The sequence below is a fragment of the Python bivittatus genome, unplaced genomic scaffold (genome assembly GCF_059951505.1).
Source record: "Python bivittatus isolate LINGU-HERP-01145 unplaced genomic scaffold, Pbiv_v1 ctg000980_np1212, whole genome shotgun sequence".
Lineage (NCBI taxonomy): Eukaryota > Metazoa > Chordata > Lepidosauria > Squamata > Pythonidae > Python > Python bivittatus.
Window position 1 is genome coordinate 24,839,683 of NW_028277125.1, and position 21,647 is coordinate 24,861,329.

Sequence of the window (21,647 nt, forward strand, 5' to 3'; positions counted from 1 at the left end):
GCCATCTGAATCTCGGGGGGGGAGGCTGTTCCATAAGGCACGCTTCCAAGGCTCCAGCAAACAACACTGCCTCACCAAGGGGACCCAGGACGTGCCCACCCTGCCAAATCTAGTAGGAAGGGCAGAAACCATCAGGGATAGGCAGTCTTGCAAGTAACCTGGCACCATGCTGTGAGGGTTCTTTGTTTTCCAGGGACCAGACACACCACAGCGTAGCAAATCTGTACAAAATGCTTTATTGCAGCACACACCTTCCCCAACAACAGATTACTGCTCTCCACCCATCTAGGACCTGCAAGGTGGTGATGTCATGTAAATATTTATATATATTTTTTAATTTTATATTTTGAATTTAGACACCTCACAAGGAAATGACTCTGGGTGGTTTACAATAAAACAACAAATAAATATTAATTAAAATACAATAAATACAGTATAAAAATACAGTAAAACCAAACATATACATAAATAATATGTCTTTTACACCCAGTCCTTTAATACTTAGTTCAAGCAAAAGTCTATAAAATGTATAAAGTCTGTATAAATATATAAAGTTTGTAAAGTCTGTAGAGTGACACAGAACTTTTAAGTCTTTTCCTAATTTTGTTGCAGTATTGAGATAAGTGCTGCTTCAGTGTGCTTGTTCCTCTTTTGGTTGCTCCTGAGCTCCCAGCAAAACTCCAAGCTCCAGGCAGGACTCCCACCAAGATAAGCCGCTCACCACAACCTGTGGTCTTGGTAGATGAATACTAGTCCTTTTGCCTGCTTGTAATAGCCATAGAAATAGACATCGCCTCCACTTCCCCGTATGTAGGCTGTTTGCTTGTCACGTTTCCTCGTATGCACACACCCTTTACACAGACCTTCTCTTCCACTCTGTCTTAATGTTTGCTTTTCTAAGCTAAGATCTTGGGTGGGATTGAGGCTGCTTCTGGACCTTGTCGCATCCTTGAAAACACCAGGGTGTGGCTCATTATCACAGGCAACTGGAAAGCTGGCCTGGATGCTTGTGAGTAGTCAGGGAAACAAGGGAAATGGGGCATGATGTGTTTTTGCCTGGCTGCAGCTTACCTTTCCAAAACACAGGCAGTAACTCCAACTTCACTCCCTCACACATGCCATCTACGGCTTTAAAAGTGACAACTAGCACCTTAAATTGCACCCAGAAACCCACTGGGAACTAGTGCAGCTCACACAGCAGTGGTGTTATGTTACCAATAAACTTTAATTCTTATTCGCTTTAGTTGCAGAATCGTTAACAGTAAACCAGGCAAATCTGGGCTTTGCATAAGGTAAAATAACAAAATAAAATATTCATTTATAGATGAAGAACATACACCCAAATTCAGGGCAGGTTAGCAAATTTTTATTTTATTGCCCTGTACTGAAAGCTGACCTATTTGATGAAGTGATGGGTGCCAGTGCTGGCAAATCTGAATTCTTTGTGGTCAAAGTGTTCCATGTCATGATTTTGCCAAACCTTGAAGCAACACTGCCCATTTAATTTGATAGTTTCTGAATAAATATAATAAGGCTATTCTTTTTGCTCCATGTCCATGTCCCTCTGAAGTGATCTCCTGAAATTTCTTGAAATGATCTTCATGCCACAGAGAAGAGGGCAGAATGGCTACATTTTTTTTAGTAAAGTTAGCCCCCTGTAGTTAGCCTCCTATATGAGCCACAAATAAAATAAGAACAAGAAATGCCCACAATTTGGTTTATACAAACTGACGATCAGTAGTCTGAGATGGTATGGCCTTTTGCCCTTCAAGTCACCAATGGATATTGCAAATCCAGGCTTGGATCCAGTAATTCACATTTTATACCCTAACTTCACTATTCTGTAAAGGATAATGTTTCAGTATATGGGTCCAGAAAGGATTTTATAAATTCTACATCTTGATTTCATTTCTGTATACAGGAAGATAGCAATCATTGTAAGAACGTCCCTGGGGTATGTGTGTTGGGGTTTGATCAGAACAAATGTCTGAGCTCCAGTTAAAATGCAGATCTGAAGTTTTAGATTAGGTTTATTTATATGGAATTATATTTCACTTTAAGAAGTATAAGGCATTATGGGCTTTTGTTCCCATGATGTGCTACTTGTTTTGTTTCTTTTGATTATGTGTCATCAAGATGTTTTCGACTCTTAGTGACCACATAGATAGATTATCTCTTTCAAGTCTCCCAATGGTACACTCATCCCCCTGTAACTGAGTCCATCCACCTTGCTGCTGGTTATCCTCTTTTCTTTCCTTCCACCTTTCCCATCATTAGAGCCTTTTCCAGAGAGCTGGGTCTTCGCATAATGTGTCTGAAGTAGGATTATTTGAGCCTGGTCATCTGTGCCTCAAGTGAGAACTCTGGGTTGATTTCCTTGATGATCCATTGGTTTGGTTTGTTTCTATGTGCTGCTAAATTTGTTAGTAGCTAATTGATCTTCCATCTATGCTATGCCCAAATGTGGGCAACTTTCTCATCCCCTATAAATTTACTGAGTTGTAAAACAGGCTGGGTGCCCTCTGTTGTCACAAAGGCAGAATGAGCTTTACAAAACAGGAAGCCATTGCTGGGTCTGCAACAATATGCTCAATTTCAGCATGGATCCATGTTTTCAAGAGACAAAAATTGTAGGAGCTCTAGTGAGAATTGTGCATTTCCATTGGAATTATATTCCAGTTGAAAATGATCACTTAACTGAGTGGATTTTATCTGGCTTTCTCTCCTGCTCTTCATTTTATCATATAATATATCTAACATTTGCTGCAGATCATTCAGGGTATCAGCCAGCAACCCAGTATCACCTGCATACAACAATACACGAGTATTCATGCCCTCAACCATCACAACTCTACTGTAACCACAGGCATCCCTTATGCATTTATCTATAAGTAGCTTTCTATTTGTTCTCATACATGTTTTCCTTTACTTACCTACTCTTACTGCAGTCAGCAACCAACCTTCAACGCCATATAGAACATTCCCATAATTGAAGCCTAATCATGTTGTTATGCACTTTCTCTAAATCAACTCACACTCAGTAAAAATGCACATTCATATCAGTGAGGTTATTAATCTATCAATATGTAAACCTCAATCACTATTACTATAATCACTAATAGGTGCTTTTTCTTGGTTTATGCTCTCATTTGGCAGTATTGCAATCACAATCAGAATATTTCAGTTGTAAAACAGGTTGGGTGCCCTCTGTTGTCACAGAAGCAGAATGAGCTTTACAAAACAGGAAGCCATTGCTGGGTCTGCAACAATATGCTCAATTTCAGTACAAATTCATGTTTTCAGAAGATAAAAATTTTAGAAGCTCTAGTGAGAATTGTGCATTTTCATTTGGATTATATCTTCCAATGGAAAATAATCACTTAAGAGTCTAATTTCAGACAAATAAAATTAGTCTGCAGTTCTGGGGATGTCAGTGCTTCTGTTTACCTGATGTCCTTTAGTTTTTAATTGTTCAAAGTGAAGAGAGATATAATAGCATAATTTGTATAGTATCTCCTAAACCCTTCAGTGAAATGTGCTAGAGTCTACAACTTCTGTAAATCATGCTAATTAATACAGATTGGATATATGTATTTTTTTAACTATTATTCCCTGTCAGAAGAGGATAATCCCTTATTTGTATGTAAAGTGTTGACTGGCTCTCTTCTCCTTTGCTTAGGTGGTATTGAATCAGACCTGATCTTCCTTACAGATTTTTTAACCATTTAATAGCATTAGCTTTTATAATTATAATTTAATTTTCATTTAATTTCATTTAAAATACTGCATGTGTTCACACATGAAATACAGAACTAGAAATTCCGGCCCAATGGTTTCTACAGAACTCCTTTCTTAAGCAGGAACAACTAAACTAACTAGGAACTTCTCAAGGTAGGAAAGCTTTAAATTGCTTCTGAACATGGATTCTAGACTTATCTATTCTTTAACAAACCAGTTTGTAGCTACAGCTTGATTTATAGATCCTGGCTTCTCAGAAGAGCAATAAGCCAAGAATTGGATTAAAATGAAAGCTAAATCTTTGTCCATACTACAAAACAACTGTAAAATGTACTGTATTTGGATTTTGGGTTAACATGTTACATGAATCCAACTACTGTTATCCACTTACTATGATTTGGGATTTAGTTTTTTGGACAAATCCAGTCAACTATAGTGAAATTAATAAATTATGTTAAACAAACTGAAGCTTGGAGCAAGGGAGCTTGAGCAGAATGCACCAGCAAAGGCAAGATTTTTAAGAATTCTGATTCCCCAGTTTTTGTAATCCTTTTTGGAGAGAATTATTATTTCAGCTGTAAAGTTTGAAAATTAAAATATCTAGGACAAGGGAATGGACTACTGGGTTCAGCTGGGATAAAAAGCACAAGTTTATTATTACTAAACAGGGCCAAGGATAGTTTTGCAGTAGGATGTCCTGGTCAATTGTTCTGATGATAACTATTTCATTTATTTTATGTAACTTTGCTTTATGTAATCAAATAAAGCCAGTTCTAAAGTCTAGACATCAGTGTATACTGAAAGAGGATGTTACTGAACAGAGCTGACGAAGGAAGTTCTCACCAGTTTGATATTCAGCTGGATAGGATGCAAACTTCCCCTTTAGAATAAAAACGGGAGTTTTTAACCTCTGACTTAACTGCATCAAAGCCAAAATGCTATCACTTAAAATCCTGCTTAATCTGATAACATTGGAAGGGGAAGGATATTGTTGTGTTTTGAAGGAAATCATGAAGGCCAACATCTACATAACTTGGGAGGAATTCCCCCCCCCCCCATATTATTGTACCCTTGGTGAAAGATGAAGTATTGCTTAGCCTCCTTAAAAGCAATGCCTTTCAAACTAATGATGCAGTCCTGTGAACGGAAAGGAGCAGATTCCATGAAATATGTTTACATTTTAGCAATATAGGAGGTGTTTTTTTCACACAGCGTTCCATGGTCATTAAGCAAGACATCACATGACCGTGATTTGCAATTTTACTGCTGGCTTCTCCATTGACCCTGCTTGTCAAAAGCTGGCTGGGAAGCATGCAAACGGCAATTATGTGACCGTGGGGACACTGTGATGGTTGTACATGTCAGGACTGGCCGTCAAATTACTTTTTCAGTGCCCTTGTAACATAAAACGGTCGCTAAACAGGGCAGTCATTAAGTGAGAACTACCTGTATATATTTACTCTGGCAGAGGGTCAGGAAAGACTAGCTTTCAGTTTAGTAGAATGATAAGCCAGTTTTCTTCTTCCACAGCTACGCATTAACTTTTGCAGTTGGTTCTATAAGTACTCTACTCCTTGAATGGCCATGTTTGCCTCTGTGCCTAGAACCAGAGAACATTGTTACATGGAATATGATCCTTTTCTCTAGTCTACTTATCTTAAGTGGGTTTGTATTAATTCTTTGCACCATTCAAGTAATAATTGGCTGAACTGGAGGTGCGTGGACTGCATGTTCACAGAGAGGTGGGTATGGTTAAAAGGTTTTCCAAAATGTCCTCCAAGAAGAGATAGAAAAAATCAAGAAGGTGGCCACAACCATGGGTTCAGACACCCAGAAAAGCAGAGGTGTCCACAGGGGGAGTCAAAAAAAGTCAAGATGGTAGCCACAATCATGCAATCAAAGCCCTGCCTCTTTTAGTGTGCATCATGGACATGAAGAAAGGGCGAGGCCCATGGGGTTGTGGCCTCCTTCTTGACTTTTTCGATCCTTTCTTGGGGGGCACGCGTGCAGGAAAGTATGGGAAATCCTGGCCTCAGAGACGTGTGAAGTGGTGCCCTGTACCTGATGCTCTATTCCCTCTCTGCATCTCCTCCTCCAGTAAGTTGCAACTCCAGTTCATAATGGGTAGCAGTCATTCTCCTGCACACATCAAAGGCCCAGAAATGACACCGGCTCTTCCTGTATAAGAATGATCAAGAAAGAGCATGGAACAGAAGGACTGAAGGTATGGGAGACACGTGAAAGGAAATGGGAGGATAAATTATGGGGGTGGCACTCAAATGCAACTACAATTTATTGAAGACCTCCATTTGGTGTTCTTTGTTTCTTTGGAAGTCTTTCACACAAATTCCTTTTCCTTTCAAAACCAAAGCACAATTCATGTAACCAGGGTGCACGGTCCCTCCAATCACAGTCATGCTGTAAGCACTCATTTGGCTCCCATGTGTCTTGAAAAGATGTTACAAGTGAATAAATAAAACATTTTCTCCCTAGTGGCTTGTAGCATCTTGTAATATAATCCATCATGGAGGCAATATAAAACCTCTCCTGATTATTAATATATTGGTTTGGTGATGGTTGCATGTCTCTAAACATCACTGTAAGTCAGTACCCTAAGTCAAAATCATGGGTTTTTAAGGTTCTTAATTTCTTCAGAGAGCCAGTTTGGTGTAGTGGTTAAGGCACCAGGCTAGAAACTGGGAGACCTTGGGACAGTCACTTTCTCTCAGCCCTAGGAAGGAGGCAATGGCAAGTCACTTCCAAGAACCATGCCAAGAAAACTGCAGGGAATTGTTGAGGTGGTCACCAGGAGTAAAGACTGACTCAAAGGCACATCCTGCCTAAAATCAGAAGATAAAATAAATTCTATTTAGTTTGCGTCAGCACCCTTCCCCGTACCTCAACATACCTTTCTATTCCTACAAACTATCCTTGCTTCCATCAGACACTGATTCATATAGTGCTTTTTGTTCTTTAGCTTTTATACCTCAGACCTAAACTTTAAGGAACCTTTATTTTTATCTATTAAAGTTGTGTGTGTGTGTGTGTGTAGATAACATATTAGGATAACATTGAAATGCATCTATCTATCTGTCTCGGCCAAAGTGGTTCCAGTGGTGGTAGGACCACTCGGGCCGTGACTCCTCAGCTGGGAGAGGGGCTCCAACAGACCCTAGGAGCAACATCAGAGCTCTCTGTCCAGAAGAGTGCAGTGCTAGGAACAGCCAAGATACTGCGCAGAACCCTCAAACTCCCAGGCCTCTGGCAGAGGACCCAAGATTGAGGAAGACACATACCACCCAGAGGGGTGAGAGGGGATTTTTAAAATATCTATCTATCTATCTATCTATCTATCTATCTATCTATCTATCTATCTATCTATCTATCTATCTATCTAATAAACTACAAATCCTGCATTCTTTGGGAAAGCAATTTAATTTAAACAAGCACAGTACATTTCTCCTCTATACCTGCCCTTTGTCTTTCATGGGAGCTGAATATTATCATTAAGATAGAGTAGCACCAAGTCTGAAATAGTATTTTAGTTGTGACAAATTTCTTTTGGATTCCTACATGAACAGAGTCCTATTTTTCATTTAATATTTATTCAGGCTAATTATTTCTAGAATATTTCAAAATAAGTATTTTAATCTGGCAAATGAATTGAAGTTAATTAAATCTGTTTTAGTTAGCCAAAAGGTTAATCAACCCACTTGGTAAACAAAGTCCTCTGGGAAAGTAGTAGTTTACTGGAATATATTGAAATCCTTGCAACATTCTGATATATATTTGAGTAAATGACATTATTATTTGCTAGATGTCCATCAAATAATCCAGTATTGTTTATTTATTTATTTATCTATCTATTTCCTCAGCGAGGGAGAATAAGACTCCTCACTTCATCGCTCTTGCTGTTTTTTAACTTTCTTTTTTATGTTTTATTGATTTTATTGTATTTTCTTTGTTTGAATGTTGTGAGTTGCCCAGGGAGACATACAATTTAAATAATAATAATAATAATAATTATTATTATTATTATTATTATTATTATTATTATTATACCAGTAAAGAAGTTTCTTTTTTTAACGTTCTCTGATCACTTTTACCTACTACATTCCATTTTAAGATGTGAAAAATCAGCATAGAACCTGTGTTGTACTTAGGTATTGGCTTTATTTACCAGATATATTTAACTGAATATTAAATATTTAACCAGCCTCAATATGTCAAAAAAATCCCAAACACCAGGCGTTTCAAGATAGAATGAAGTCATTTGCCTTCCTTCCCTGTCACCAAGGTTAATTATTGGACATTTTGGGTTAACCTAGTCTTGACCTGTTGCTCAGATCTAGGTAGGAAAGTTAATTTGAGGTTAACCCTTACTTCCAGCACCCAGAACAGAAGTGCCACAGTTCTGGGTTATATGTATATATTGGTTATATATATTGTAAGGGGGTGGGACAAACATCTTTTTCTCTCACTTATACTCCAAATACGTACTGTGGATTTTAAAAAAAATATAAACTTCCATTTTTAAGTTGCAAACATTCACTGTTGCAAAATATTACAGTGCTAGCCAACTTACAATTAGCAGCTTGGTTAGAAAAGAAAATTTGTAGAATTTATAAAAGAAAATTCAGTGTTCCATATAATAAGATAGTACAATACTAGTCTGCTACAAATAGAATGATTCCACCCAGTATCTCAGAGCTGAAATGCACTGAAGTCTTAGCTTACACTCTGGAGTTGTGCTACTTCTACAATGACCCTGACCTCTTGGCTATCTTGTAATTAAATGCATGCATACATACCCCATTTCTCTTCACTGAAATGTTCTTCAACTTTGAAATAAATTTCAAAGGCCACTCTCTTTTTTCATAAATTGAATAAGGGAAGGAAATAGGAAGTGCACTTCTTGATAAAGTGATCTGGGTAGATTGCTTGTTCACCTAGTCCAATGTTGACCATCTTGACAGTAGAAATTTAGAAAATTTCCCATTACCTGCTATGTGATCCTTTTAACTGGAGATGCCAAGGGTTTTACCTGAACCAATCTGCATCATTAAGCTTTAATCTGTCTCTATGGAGACCTTTAGTGGGTAAGCATCCTTCCTGGCTTCTCAAACGTCACTTAAATCCCAAGGAAAGTATTCAGGAGAAAGCGCTCCCATATACCTTTTCCAGATTAGGAAATGTGGGTAGCCCTAGAGGCTTCAGACTGGTAAAAATTATTGTTTCTTGTATCACAGGAAGCAATCACCAGCAGCAGTAGCACCCCCAATTTTTAATAAAATAAGCTTAAAAATAAAAATACCACTGAGAGAAATTCAAAATAAATTCTCACTCAGAGAATAAGGCAGAAAAGAGAAATTTCTTTTGCAAGGGAAGATAATGTCAGAGCAATTCCACAGCAATTTGGCCCAGCATTATTCAGTGGATTATTCATATTGTGCTATGACATTTTTGATTATATGATGATGGATCAGGTGGCAGGAATCCCGCCTTATCTTGTTCCTTATCAGTCTTTGCTTCTTGTTACAAAACTGAAGCAGGATTCAGTTTCTAAGTTCTAGTTTCTTATTTTGTTTTTCATCCATGATTAAGGTAGACTTGGTGTTTTTGTTTTTAGAGCATGCTTATATATTAGCAGGAGATCCCAAATAAAGAAAGAGTCACTTTACAATTGGTAAAGAAACGAGATAAGCACAGAGAGAGATGTGGTATCCTTAATGGTGTAAAAACATTGTAGACACATTCCTTGAAAGGCCACATAGTTTTGATATACAACTTATGCCAAAGGTCTCATTGTTATCCTAACAAGCTGTTCCTGTACTATGGAGTCCTTCCACTGAAGATGTTACCTAGTCGGGTAATGAAACATCTGCAAGAAAACATCCAAGCTCAGAGAACACCAAAAACTCCACAGTTCAATCCTGAGCTACATATATTCTCTTCTATTGTTCCTGTATTTTACTGCGGAAGGAAGCAAGATAAGACTATGCCTCAAATCTACTGCCTCCTCTCAAGGCATTAACTCTATAATTGATTAATCACTAGCAAGCACAAACTGGCACAGTAAAGAAAATTTTATTCTTGAAGGTGCTACAAGAGAGAGACAACAAAATACACATTGTATTAATATACAGTATTTGTATATGTAATATGATTATTGATTCAATCTGAATTATTCTTCCAATTCTCCACAATATGGAACAAGTTCCTTGGAGCAAGATCTGTATAATGGTGGAATCGTACACATGTGAGTTGTCCATCTCTAGATGCTTAAAGAAGAAGCTGGACAACTACCTTTCATGGGTGGTTAACTTGATTTTCCTGCACATTGCAGTGGGTGGGATCTGATGATCCTTGTGATGCCTTCCCACTCTACAGTTCTATGAGTCTAGGATTCATTGGTACAGCAGTATCAATAACATACATTAAAACATATTGTCCTTTGAGATGAAGGATGCTTCTGAACGAGACTTTTGTGCAATTGTCATTATGAAAATGGAATTTTATGGGATGGGAATAGAAGAGAGATTTATTTATAACCCTCATATGGTTTCTTTCCTTCCTTCCTTCCTTCCTTCCTTCCTTCCTTCCTTCCTTCCTTCCTTCCTTCCTTCCTTCCATCCATCCATCCATCCATCCATCCATCCATCCATCCATCACAGAGGAAAACGCAAAAAAGAATACACAGTGTCTGATTGACTGTTCACTGTGCACTATCTGAAAGATCCCAAAGACAATGCTGGGACATTTGGAAGAGGCAGTCTCATGATCATTGGGAGAAGGGTTTATATTCTTATAAAAAGCACACTTCTGGTGCAAATACGTATAAACTTTAGTCCTCTGGAAATTTGGATACATTTTAAATTTATTTTTACATCACTGCCTCCAGATAAAGAAGTCATGCTGTTCTGCCCCAAGTGCTTTCTTATTATGTTACACAAGTCACTCTAACCCTTTTTAGCTCTTCTTGCTTGCCTATTATTAATCGCTCCATTCATTTTAATGGCTGTAATTATCTACAATACAGCCACTTAAATCCTAAAGTGCATAGCCTAACCTATGTGCTACCTAATCTAAAGAGATCCCAGAGTTTTCTGTAAGGACCAGTCATACCAGAAGTCCTCCCATGGAAAGTGTGACCACTAAGCATCAGCAGTCTGTGAGGGCAGCTAAAACCCACAACTATTTCTCATCATCATTCCTGATAACCATTATCTTTTTCTGCTGAAAAGATTGCTTGCATTGCTACTATTCCATGAGATAATCCCCTTCAGCTTGTTCTTGCTATCATTGAATCATAGAACTGTAGAGCTGGAAGAGACAAGGACTCACAGTTATTTACCCACCCACAGTTTACAGAAAAGCCAATTAAGCCATCCATCAGAGGTGGCTCTCTAGTCTTTTAAAAATCTTTAGAGATGAAGAACCCATAACCTCCCTATGTAGACTATTCCACTGTTGTACAGATCTTATCGCCAGGAAGATTTTCCTTATATTTAAACAAAAACTAGGTAGCTGCAATTTATACCCATTATTTCTGGTCCTAGTGTTCGTCGCCATGCAAAATAGTTCTTGACCATCTTCTGTATCTTCCTTTATATAACTGAATACGGCTAACATGTCTCCCCTATGTCTTTTTTTCTCCAGACTGAACATCCCAAGTTTCTTCAGCCTATGAAACAATAAACTTGTGAGCCGCCCAGAGTCACCTGTTGGGGGAGATGGGCAGCATACAAGTTTAACAATAAATAAATAAATTAAATAAATAAACTTACTCTGGGCTATGTGAAACCATGGAATAGTACCAAGTTAAGCATCCTTTTAAATGGGATTCAAATACATTCTCATGAGCATAGTACATGTTGGATTTGGGTTCCTTCCTCATCTAGTGCCAGTGTATAAATTTCCAAGTAAGGTTCCAAGCCTAAGTTTGGATGGGTACATCTCAATTAAATGCTAACCTGATTACATGCTGCTATGTAGACGAAAAGCAGTCAGTCACTACTTCCTGATTACACACACAATCCATTCTTACTTTTTCCTTTCAGATGAATTCTGTCTTCCTAAGATTGATTGAGGGGTCTGAGTAGAACCATAGGGAATTCCCTTTAGAAACAAAGTTCTTCAGAGGAACGCCCACCCCACCCCACCCCATTCCACTTCTCAGGATAAGACAAGAATCCAGCCAGTGCTATTTCTCTATTGTTCTACCAACAGCAATACTTTTATTTACCAGGCACTGGACTTGTCAGACGAGAAACATATCCCAGCAACCGATTCTTATAAATGCAAAATGACTCCATTCAGCCAAGAAAGCAAGAGCTTTTGAACACTTGGGAAAGAATTTATCCACTGCTTTCTCTGCTCTTTTGACATGGGCTTACAAAAGTGCAGCGGCTGTTTGAGTTGCCTGTTGATCCCCCTGGCACTGTGGAGTATTGTTATAAATATTCTTCTATATTTTCCTGATGGGAAGTCTTCATATGCCTCCAGCAATAATCTCACCAACTATGTCTGGTATTTTGAAGGAATCTGTTTCTCAGGTATTATGGTAAGTATGGCTTCTCTGGTTTGCTAAATACATCTTTCATTTTCTCCACAGGACTGTTTGATCTTGAAATGGTAGATGGTCCAGGAGGGGACAGAATCAAAATAATAACTTTATTTTAGAAGCAGTACATTTACTCAAAAGCCAAACACAACATTTCAGTAGCTGAGTGTTTTAAAGTTGATAGAGGTAATTTTTAAAGTAACTTGGCTATTTGTTTTCCTGACAAATGGTTTAAATATATTTACATAGGTCATTATATTGATTTGTATGATTGATCTAATGATGGTTGTGGACTTGGATTAACAATAATTCTTACTAATATATACATGCAAAACAAATGAAATGTAGTTGGAATGAAGTCCCACTAACATTATACCTTCATTCATTCTTTTATTTCAAAAAGCTTCTATCCTAATTTCCTATTATGAAGACATACTTCAAAAAGCTTTGACCTGTGGAATTAAAGTATATATTGGTGTTTCACAATGATGATATTCCAAAACTATTGAACTCAGTATGACCGAGTTTTGCTTAAAAAAATACAAAAATTGGCTCTATGTTGAATTCCAGTGGGAGTTTGTGGTAACCAGTGTTTGGCTTGCTTTCAGAATTAATATACTGGAGTCTGCTATCCACAATTAGTATCCTTTAAGTCAGCTGCAAGACTGATTGGATACTCAAGACATGCTCAAGAATGTCTGCACTTGATATCTAAGTAACAAAATTCCCTTATGTCTAATTTTTAGTTGCATGAATGCAGTTGTGAGCCTTAACAAGAAAAAAGAAAAGGATTGAGGAAGCCTGGGGAAAACCTGTGCGCATTATAAATGAAAGAAATCCTGATTGCCTCTTCCATAAAATCTGTGTTTGAGGCAGAGTAATTGCACAATAAAGATTTTGTCTAAAAGCCCCTTCCTTAGTATTTCTTCACATGGTGCTGAATCCTGACATTCACGTGGGTTCCACAACTACTTTCCAAGTGAAAATAAGAAATGCACATAAAAAAGGAATATGAATATTTCTTAAATATTCCAGCACCTGCCACTGTTGGAGTGCCAAGACATTGTATTAACTTGTAACTAGCACATAGTTACGGTAATATGTTACATAGCCATTAGCCCTAGTCTAATGCTTCTATATATGCTTTTGAGCACCCATGAAGATCTTACCTATGTGGGCTTCCCAACTTACTTTACTGAAAGAAACAATGCAAAGGATTGCTTTATTTGCTCCTTGGTCTATCTAAAGTGAGTTACAAAATACTTTTTCTTAGGTGCAAGATGGTCCTTTGGGATATGTCAGTTTCTTCAAAAGCAAGGCCATCTTTTGATCATGCCATCCTAGAACCTGTAACCTTCCAGGTATCCAGACTACAATTCCCAGCATCCTAGCCAGAATATGAAATGGTGGAGAATGCTTGGATTTGTAGTTCGGCAACAACTTGACAGCTAGAGATTTCCAGTAGATTCTTTGCCTCTAAACTGATACATTTAGAGGGCTTTTTTTCTGTAAATGTAATACAAATGCAAAGTATCTGATAGTTTTGATATCAGGAAGGGTGGTTTATCCATTTCCTTGGTAACCATGACTGGAACAAAGACCAAGCTTTTGCTCCAGTGTATAGGAAACATGGAAAAAAGCCCCATTGATACCAGTTCTATTACGTCTAGACCACCAATGCAAATTAGAGTATTTCCTGTTGGGAATATCCATCGTTTTGTGTTTCTGTCTTGCTATTTGTATGGGTGTCTTTGAAAAGCTAACATTATACATTTTATATTTTAAAACCCTTTTCATCATATGGTAAGGGAAGCACAAGCAATCTATGCCACATTCAAAAGATGAAACTATTGGCAGTGTTTAATGTTCATGCATAAATTCTACCTGTATAATCACGCTTGACTATGAGGAACATAAAGACAACCCTAAGTTGCATATATTTTCCTTCTGAAAATATTTCTGAATAATGCATTTCTGACATGACTTGGCTCTGTGCTTTCAGTGAAATTTGATGCAAGGTAGCTACTCAACTTCATGCATTATCTAATCAGAATGATATCAGTTTCTGGAAGCATGATTTTGTGAGTTCAATGTTATTAGACTCAACTTCTGTGCTTTCCCTACTGTCTTCCAGATTCTTATGCTGGCAGCACTTTTGGTAATTCTGGACCGGGACACCTTTTATAAATGCTTCCAAAGTGAAAGTTGCACCAGAACATATAGGGTGAGTATCTGTTTGCAAATGTAGCATTTTTGCTTTAAAAAGACCTTCCTTCCTGCTTTGACTCTTCTGACCCACTGGCTGCTGTTTCCTTCCTTATTCTGTGATGGAGATAAAAAAAGAGAGAGGCCTTTATTTCTTATCTCTGCAGCAAATCTGCAAAGGCCAGCAGACAAGAACAGGAAAAAAGCTAGCCACCATTCTGAAATAGACGGACTTCCCCAGTGTTTTTATACCAGAATCAACAGAGATAACTTTAGAATTGTTGCCAAATATTTCTTCCCTACTTCTATCTCTCTATTAGGCACTGTTCTGCAGCCTCATGCTCTGCAAATCTGTTGAACCAATTAGTGTAATTCTGAGTAGTCTCAGGGAGGAAGCAACACAAAGATGCCTGTTTGGCCTGTCATCATATTTTAAATGAACAATTAATATTTTCCCTAATTCCACATTTTGGCTCAGCCTTAGCAGTACAAATCCCTAAAGCTATCTCCACAACAGTCACACTGTCTTCCTCCCAAGAAGCATGAATTAATATTGTCCTTTCTGTCACCTTTTGTCACATGAAGAGCTTAGCTCTACAGTATGAGATCTACATGGTCTTCAGAGTTTAAGGATCTGTTTGGGTGTTTTATGAGAGGTCAACTTTGGCATATCCCATTAAAAATAATCCAGCCTACTTCATATGGAATGACATATTTGCTTAATGACATGCAAAGTAAGTGGGGAGAATAAGATTTTGTAAAGATAAGAACGTGAACCACAATTAATTTTTAAAAAGAGAACTGATGCCTTGCAGTGGCTTAAGAACTTATTCTGAGAAACTGATTCAAATCTGCTACGAACTCACCTACATGGCTATGGGTCATATTTGCCAATATCATTGGGCAACATAGATGGCAACATAGATGTCATGATTTTGGGTATAATAAATAAGAGTATTTTTTAATTATTATTTTTTTAAGGTGTTCTGCTTTGCAGCATGACAACTTCTCATTCTTTAAAAAAAATCAAATGGCTTTTAAAAAAATAGAGAGCCAGTGGTAAAGGGAGACTGGTGAGCACAAGGGAGACTGCTGTGAGCACATGTACCACTGAGGCTCTCAGGCAGGATGCTCGTGACTTCCCGTCTTGCCTAACCACAGGACACAACCATAAATCTGCCAGCTATGTTCTCTGATTAGATAAGGAGAGATGCAGCATGCATTCTGCGAGTGGACAGCATGCTAAGCTCTAGACCAGCAATAGCTATTTTCCCAGCTCTACTGCCTTGTACACTTGAGCAAAGGATAAGATATAACTAAGGTCGTAGATAGTTCACTCCCTGTAATGATGGAATCCTTTCACTCCCTCTCACTGTGCTTCTTCTTCTTTTAATGCAGCGTTTCATTTCTGTTGTGCTTTCCCTACTAGGGATTGCATTCTCTGGCTACAGTTTGATCATATCTGCTTTGGGCTTAGTGCAAGGCCCATACTGCAAAACCTCAGCTGGCTGGGAATATGCCTTCAAAGATACTGCAGGCAGGTAAGAAACAGGCTTATCTGTGGGGCCAACTTTAGATATGTTGATGTCCTAGACCAAATATTAAAATGATATCCCCTCATGGCCAATTGGTGTGGCTCCCTGGCCTTGCAAGGTGCTGGGCTTGGGACTGCTTCTCCTTTCTATTTTCAAAACTGATTCATTCACCCAAGCCCATTTCCAGATTCTTAGACCTCCCTGCATTCATCTCTAGAACTCTGATAGATGGATGGACAAAGAGTCCTTGGGCTGATAACTCTGTGGGGTAGGACCACCTGACAGGCCTTTTACCTGCAATCATAGTAATAATACACTTCCATTTTCTTTATGCCACTGTTTCCCCTGATAGCTACCTCATGGATCATACTTCCTGGTCCCAATGCACTGAGCCTGCTTATGTAGTGGAGTGGAACATCATTTTGTTTTCTATTCTGATAGTTCTTAGCGGCCTCCAAATCTTGATCTGCTTTCTGAAAATAATTGCAGAATTAAAGCAAATCCTGTGTGGAAATTATCCTGTCTTTGTTCAGGTAAGAGAACAATTTCCACAAAGTTTTCTTTTTATCTACCATAACTGTTTATGCTATTTTTACTCTTCCATATGTTATAAGACTGTATCTTCTTCTACTTAGGCTTTAATAGAGTCTATAGATAGCTGAGAGGACCAGCATCTTCAGCTTTTCCTCCCTACACTTTGCATTCTAACGCAGCTTTCCCAGCCTTGGCATCTTCAGATATGTGGACTTTAATTCCCAGAATTCCCAGTTAGCATGTATATTGCAGAGAATTCTGGGACTTAACATCTCTACTCATGGGGGGGGGGATCCAGTTTATGAAAGATGTCCTAAAAGATTTAGACCTACAGAAAATATAGAAGGCAGCATACATAGGATTCTTCCATTTATAAAGTTCATTCTAATAACTAACAAAAGGCATTAGCTAAATTCATGCCTTTTTCCCCCACTGGGACTTGCTGAACAAACCATAATGACTTGGTACACACATGCTAATCCATAATGGGTAGAATTATATATATAATTTTCCTTTTTTAGTATTGTTTTAATGCTGGATGTATTTGTGTTTTAGATATATTTTTTAGATATAGTTTTTAATGTTTTTTGTAAGTCGCCCAGAGTCCCCTATTGTGGGGGAGATGGGTGGGGGAGAAATCCAACAAATAAAAAATAAAAATAAAATATATTATGCTAAACCAAAAACAAATAAGTTACAGTTTCTTATTTTATGTGAGCCCAACCAAAGATAAGGCAAAATGTTTCATAATCCTAGCTTACTATAAATGAACTGCTTAGCACTGAGAGAGAGAGAGAGAGAACCAAACAAACTATGAAAGTTCCTTCCATAGTACCTTCATCATGACATACGAGTCCGAATCTCTGGTTTGCCTCTCCTAAATTAGCCAGAAATTGGAAGACCAGAACAATTCATGGTTTCTGATTCAGGTGTGAGTTTCTAGATCACATTATTTGGTAAGCAAAGTACAGAAGGAGCTTCCACGGTTTGTTTACCCATTTCTGCTGGCAGACAGAGCAGGCGTGAGTAAGCACTATTCTTTATACTAAATCTGTATTGTTTATAATTCTGGTCTATGTTAATGTACAAATGCAATTTTTGGACAATTTTAAAAGATGGAAAAAGTACTGGGGGAAAAAAATGGGAGGATTACAAATGGGAATTCAGTGAAATGCCTGTAAAATTCTGTGAACAAGGCAGGATAATTGCACAATAGAAGCTTAATCTGGAGGGGTCCATAATCCACATACAGAAGCTATGATCCTGTCACAGACTTAACTGGATCAATGGGAGAGGAGTTAATTTGTTGTAGGTACACCCCCCCCAAAAAAGTCCCTTGCACCTTGTCAACTAATCCCCCAGATGGCAAATTCACTCCCAAACCTAGATTATCAAAGGGTTAAACTAATTCTACCCAGACAACCAAATTGTGAGAATACTAAAGTCCTTACTAATTACCCCACTTTGCCTCCAAGGCAAGAGGGTAGCCAGAAAGAGCAGCTGAAGAAACAGGAAGCCTCTCCATTACCAAAACCAAGCCTTGGCTGCTAAGGCCACACTTTTTGCAGCGCTGTCTGACTGCAGCTGCCCAGCCATAATTATTTATTTATTAAATTTATATGCTGCCTTTCCTTCAAGAGAACATGGGGAATCTCCCTTTATTTAACCTCACAGAAGCAACCCTGTGGCTGAAAAACAGTTTGGGGCCCAAATGTGCATAGCTAGGAATGGACTTGAGGTTACACCTCCCCACTCCTTGTCCACTATCTTATCACTACACCAGTCTGGCTCACACTTACGGCTTTTTGCTGACGAGTTAAGAAGAGAGCTAACAGTTGTGGGCTGCAAAGCTTTAAACACCCACTAGATGGCATGCGTATCTTTTGCTGCCCAATTAAAAAAAGGAGCTAGTGACGGGATGAAGCTTTGCTGATACTACACTACTATGAAGACTCATGGGGTGTCAGGCACTTCTTGGAGAAAGCAGGTATGAACTCTTTGTTCTCAAAATTATGACTTTTGACCCAGTATTCATATATTGCTAGAACTACTGATACATATTTTTTTAAAAAAAACTTGATTCAGTCAGTGATCAATTGAGGCTTTTGGGTTGTGGGCCAATGTGAATTCACAAGGAGATATTGATGTGCTCAGTGGAATCAGTTATCTTGACTGCAGTAGTTTGGATATAAATATATTTATTTATTTCAATGTATATGGCTTGCCCATCTCAACATCTTGACTCTGGGCTGCTAACAACAGTTAAAAACACACAATATTATAACAATCTCACAATAAATACAAATCAGCAGCCGAGGTAAAAAAAAAAAAAATACCACAGCTGTCAGCACAATCAACCCACAAGCCCTGCGATGCATCCTAGAACCACGCTCATTAAAATCTTGTAACTTTCTGTTCTTTTTACAGCCTGCACTGGTCTAACCATCTTGAGGAATGACTCCAACATGACTCCATCATATCCCTGAGCATACATTTTGATATTAATTTTTAAATAGATTCTTCTGTTTCTGTGTTACACAAGAAGGAATACCAATGTTTTTCAAACATATTATTTATGATGCTCCAGATGCTTCAGCTCAAGTGTGCAGTTTTTGGATAGTCCGTTTTTCTTGTTGCCTGTTCACATACCTTTTCCCTCCCTTGCATTTGTTATGTATTTAAATTGTGAGCCCCTTGAAAAATGATGGATCTTTTGTTTTTACATAATGTAAATCACTTGCATATCATAGATACTACATGAATAAATATTTAGTTCATTGGGTGGTCACATTATTGTGAACAACAGCAATAGACACCTTCTTAGTGAGGTGATAAACTTATATCTGGACTACACCATTTTGGATCACAAATGGGATTTTGCATGATTAAATGCACAACTGAATAAAAACTTCCCTCTGCATAGATGTTGGGAGAAATGTCATAATCTGAGATGAGATTTGGGGAATGTCTTTCGTGTGCAGAAACCCATAAGACCAGTCTTACCCAATGCTGGTTCACCCATTGACCAAGAAGAATTGAGTGGTTCCCTAATTTGCCTTAATGAAATACAGTTATATATTTGCTTTGGATACTTGCCCACAGGGATTATCCTTAATAAAATAAAATAAAATAAAATAAAGTAAAGTACTAACTTAAGAAACGTTGCACCTCTTCACATCCTTGTGATCTCATACTGTCTTTTATTTTCAACTGCCATTTTATTTCTGGCTCAGCTGCAATGTTTCAGGAATCACTGAAAAGGCTCCCTTTGCATCTGTAGTACTGAAGCTCTGCAGAAGTTACTGATCAGATCATTTCTCCACTGGTGATAGCTTGCCTTTTTACCTGCTCCAAAGAAATTATTGCTGTTGTGTGATAATTGGGTCAGAAAATAAAAAGCGGATAAAGTTGCTCAAGAACCCGTTTACTTCTAATAAAAGTCTACTTGAATTGGATGGGTACATTTTAACTAACAAAAACATAACATAATTGTGATCATGCTGAAGTTAATTTTTGGTTTCTGCTAATCATCAGCCTTGTAAATGTCAGCTTTTGAAGAGAATGGCAGAAGAAACTGAACAGGTTGGGATTAGTGAAACAAACAAAACAAATCTTCAGATTGCATTGTAGAGCTTTTAGGGTAATGTTGCACAATTTGTCCCAGTTATCAATTAAGACATGCATGACCAAGCAACCAAGCATTCAGGAAGAAGTATTTTAATAATATTCACAAGTAATGCCAGTCTTGTCTGAAATTTGTTAATATTGCATTGATATATTAACTGCATAGAATTTTGGACATTGTCCTCCAGTTTAATGCTCAAATATAACATTCCCCATGTTGTGAAATGTGGGAAATTTCAGCTTTACTGTATCAAATAGAAGAAACAGGAGAAGCTTGATGTCCTGTTGGGAAACTCCAAAGCATTTCACCATAGCAGGGACTCTTTTTAATCTTTTAAAATCCTTTTAAGAACATTTTCCAAATTCACATATTGAGATCTAAAACCTGATTTGCATTTGAACAAGATTAACTGTAATAAAAATGTTTTTTGCTGTTGCTTCAAATAATCCATGAGTTGCCCTAAGAGTTATTGCCACCAAATCTGGCAGTGTGTGTTTAAACAAGACTTATGCAACATTCCAGGCTGTTGAGCTAAGTAAAAGCTTGCAAAGGGGAAATACTGAAGATATATAAAGAAGGTGTTCCTGGGTGAGTCCATTGTACTAAACAGCCTAGAAGATGAAGCTGTCTGTGCTAAGCCACTTGTTGGCTTATTACTTATTCCAAGTCTCTGCAATAACCAGAGAATACTACATTGGAATTAGAGAAGTTGATTGGAATTACGCACCAGGGACAAAGAACATCTTATCTGGGAAGCCCTTTTCAGAAGAAGAGTAAGTCTCACCTTGTATTAATTGGGTTCATATTAAGTTTTCGCTTTTTTAGTATGAACTGCTTACTTGTTATTTCTAGTAAGCAATATTCTGATTATCACTGGATGCAAAGAAGGCTAGGTGCCCAATATTTATACCAGCCATGCAGAAGAGACATTTCAGCCAGAGAACATGACTTGCAGAACACGTTTTGCCTGCCAAAACGTTACCTCACATAACACTAAAGGAATTGGGCCCTTGCCTCTCTCTGTGCCTGCTGTTCATGCCATGTTTTTTCTTTGTAGGGTGTATGTGATTATAAAGGGAACTTTACTTTTGTTTGTATCATATATAATGCAGATTTACTTGTACAAAACAGAAGATGACCTAATTATAGATTAATGTTCATGTATTGGGAGTGGGAGGAAGAAGGGCTTTCTGCTAACTGGATCAAAAACTGAAACTAGATCAGCCCAAATATTCTGACCAGGAGGTGGCATAAGAGAAAGGAAATTATCCAAGAACAGTGTAAATATGATTATCCTAATCTATTTGGAGGTATTTCATTTTACTGCTTAGGGGTGGAATCAGTAACTTTTTCAGGCATTGCAATGCATTTATTTGAATGTTCTTCCATGAGATATTACTTGAAAACACCAAGGTTTCAGCCATTTTATTATTTTTTTAATTTCATT

The 21,647-nt window shown here is 37.9% G+C and overlaps 3 protein-coding genes across 12 annotated transcripts in view; all 3 read left to right on the top strand.

Annotated features, from left to right (window-relative positions):
- Positions 1–12,487, top strand: part of LOC103065035 (uncharacterized) — a 52,943-nt gene extending 40,456 nt beyond the window's left edge. The window contains exons 12-14 of one of the 9 annotated variants that reach the window (XR_015794435.1): positions 5,837–5,962; positions 6,844–7,045; positions 12,353–12,484. Coding sequence is in view for 2 of the 9 variants with exons in the window: in XM_088132252.1 (XP_087988378.1) it covers positions 613–623 (11 nt within the window). In the remaining 7 variants the exon portion in view is untranslated. The other 8 variants (XR_015794436.1, XR_015794437.1, XR_015794438.1 and 5 more) reach the window with 8 other exon arrangements.
- TM4SF18 (transmembrane 4 L six family member 18) lies at positions 12,124–20,717 on the top strand. 2 transcript variants are annotated; one of them, XM_007441000.4, is made up of 5 exons: positions 12,124–12,301; positions 14,436–14,525; positions 15,905–16,047; positions 16,394–16,574; positions 19,003–20,717. In XM_007441000.4, the coding sequence occupies exons 1-5, from the start codon at positions 12,125–12,127 to the stop codon at positions 19,015–19,017; spliced, it is 606 nt and encodes a 201-aa protein (XP_007441062.1). In that variant the 5' UTR covers position 12,124; the 3' UTR covers positions 19,018–20,717. The 2 variants fall into 2 exon arrangements, with proteins under 2 accessions (XP_007441062.1, XP_087988384.1); XM_088132258.1 differs by having other exon boundaries at positions 16,531–16,574.
- Positions 20,718–20,785: 68 nt separating this feature from the next.
- CP (ceruloplasmin) overlaps positions 20,786–21,647 on the top strand; it is a 34,385-nt gene continuing 33,523 nt past the window's right edge. Inside the window, exon 1 of the mRNA XM_088132246.1 lies at positions 20,786–20,973. Coding sequence (XP_087988372.1) covers positions 20,819–20,973 — 155 coding nt within the window. The 5' untranslated portion in view covers positions 20,786–20,818. The remainder of the gene's footprint in view (positions 20,974–21,647) is intronic.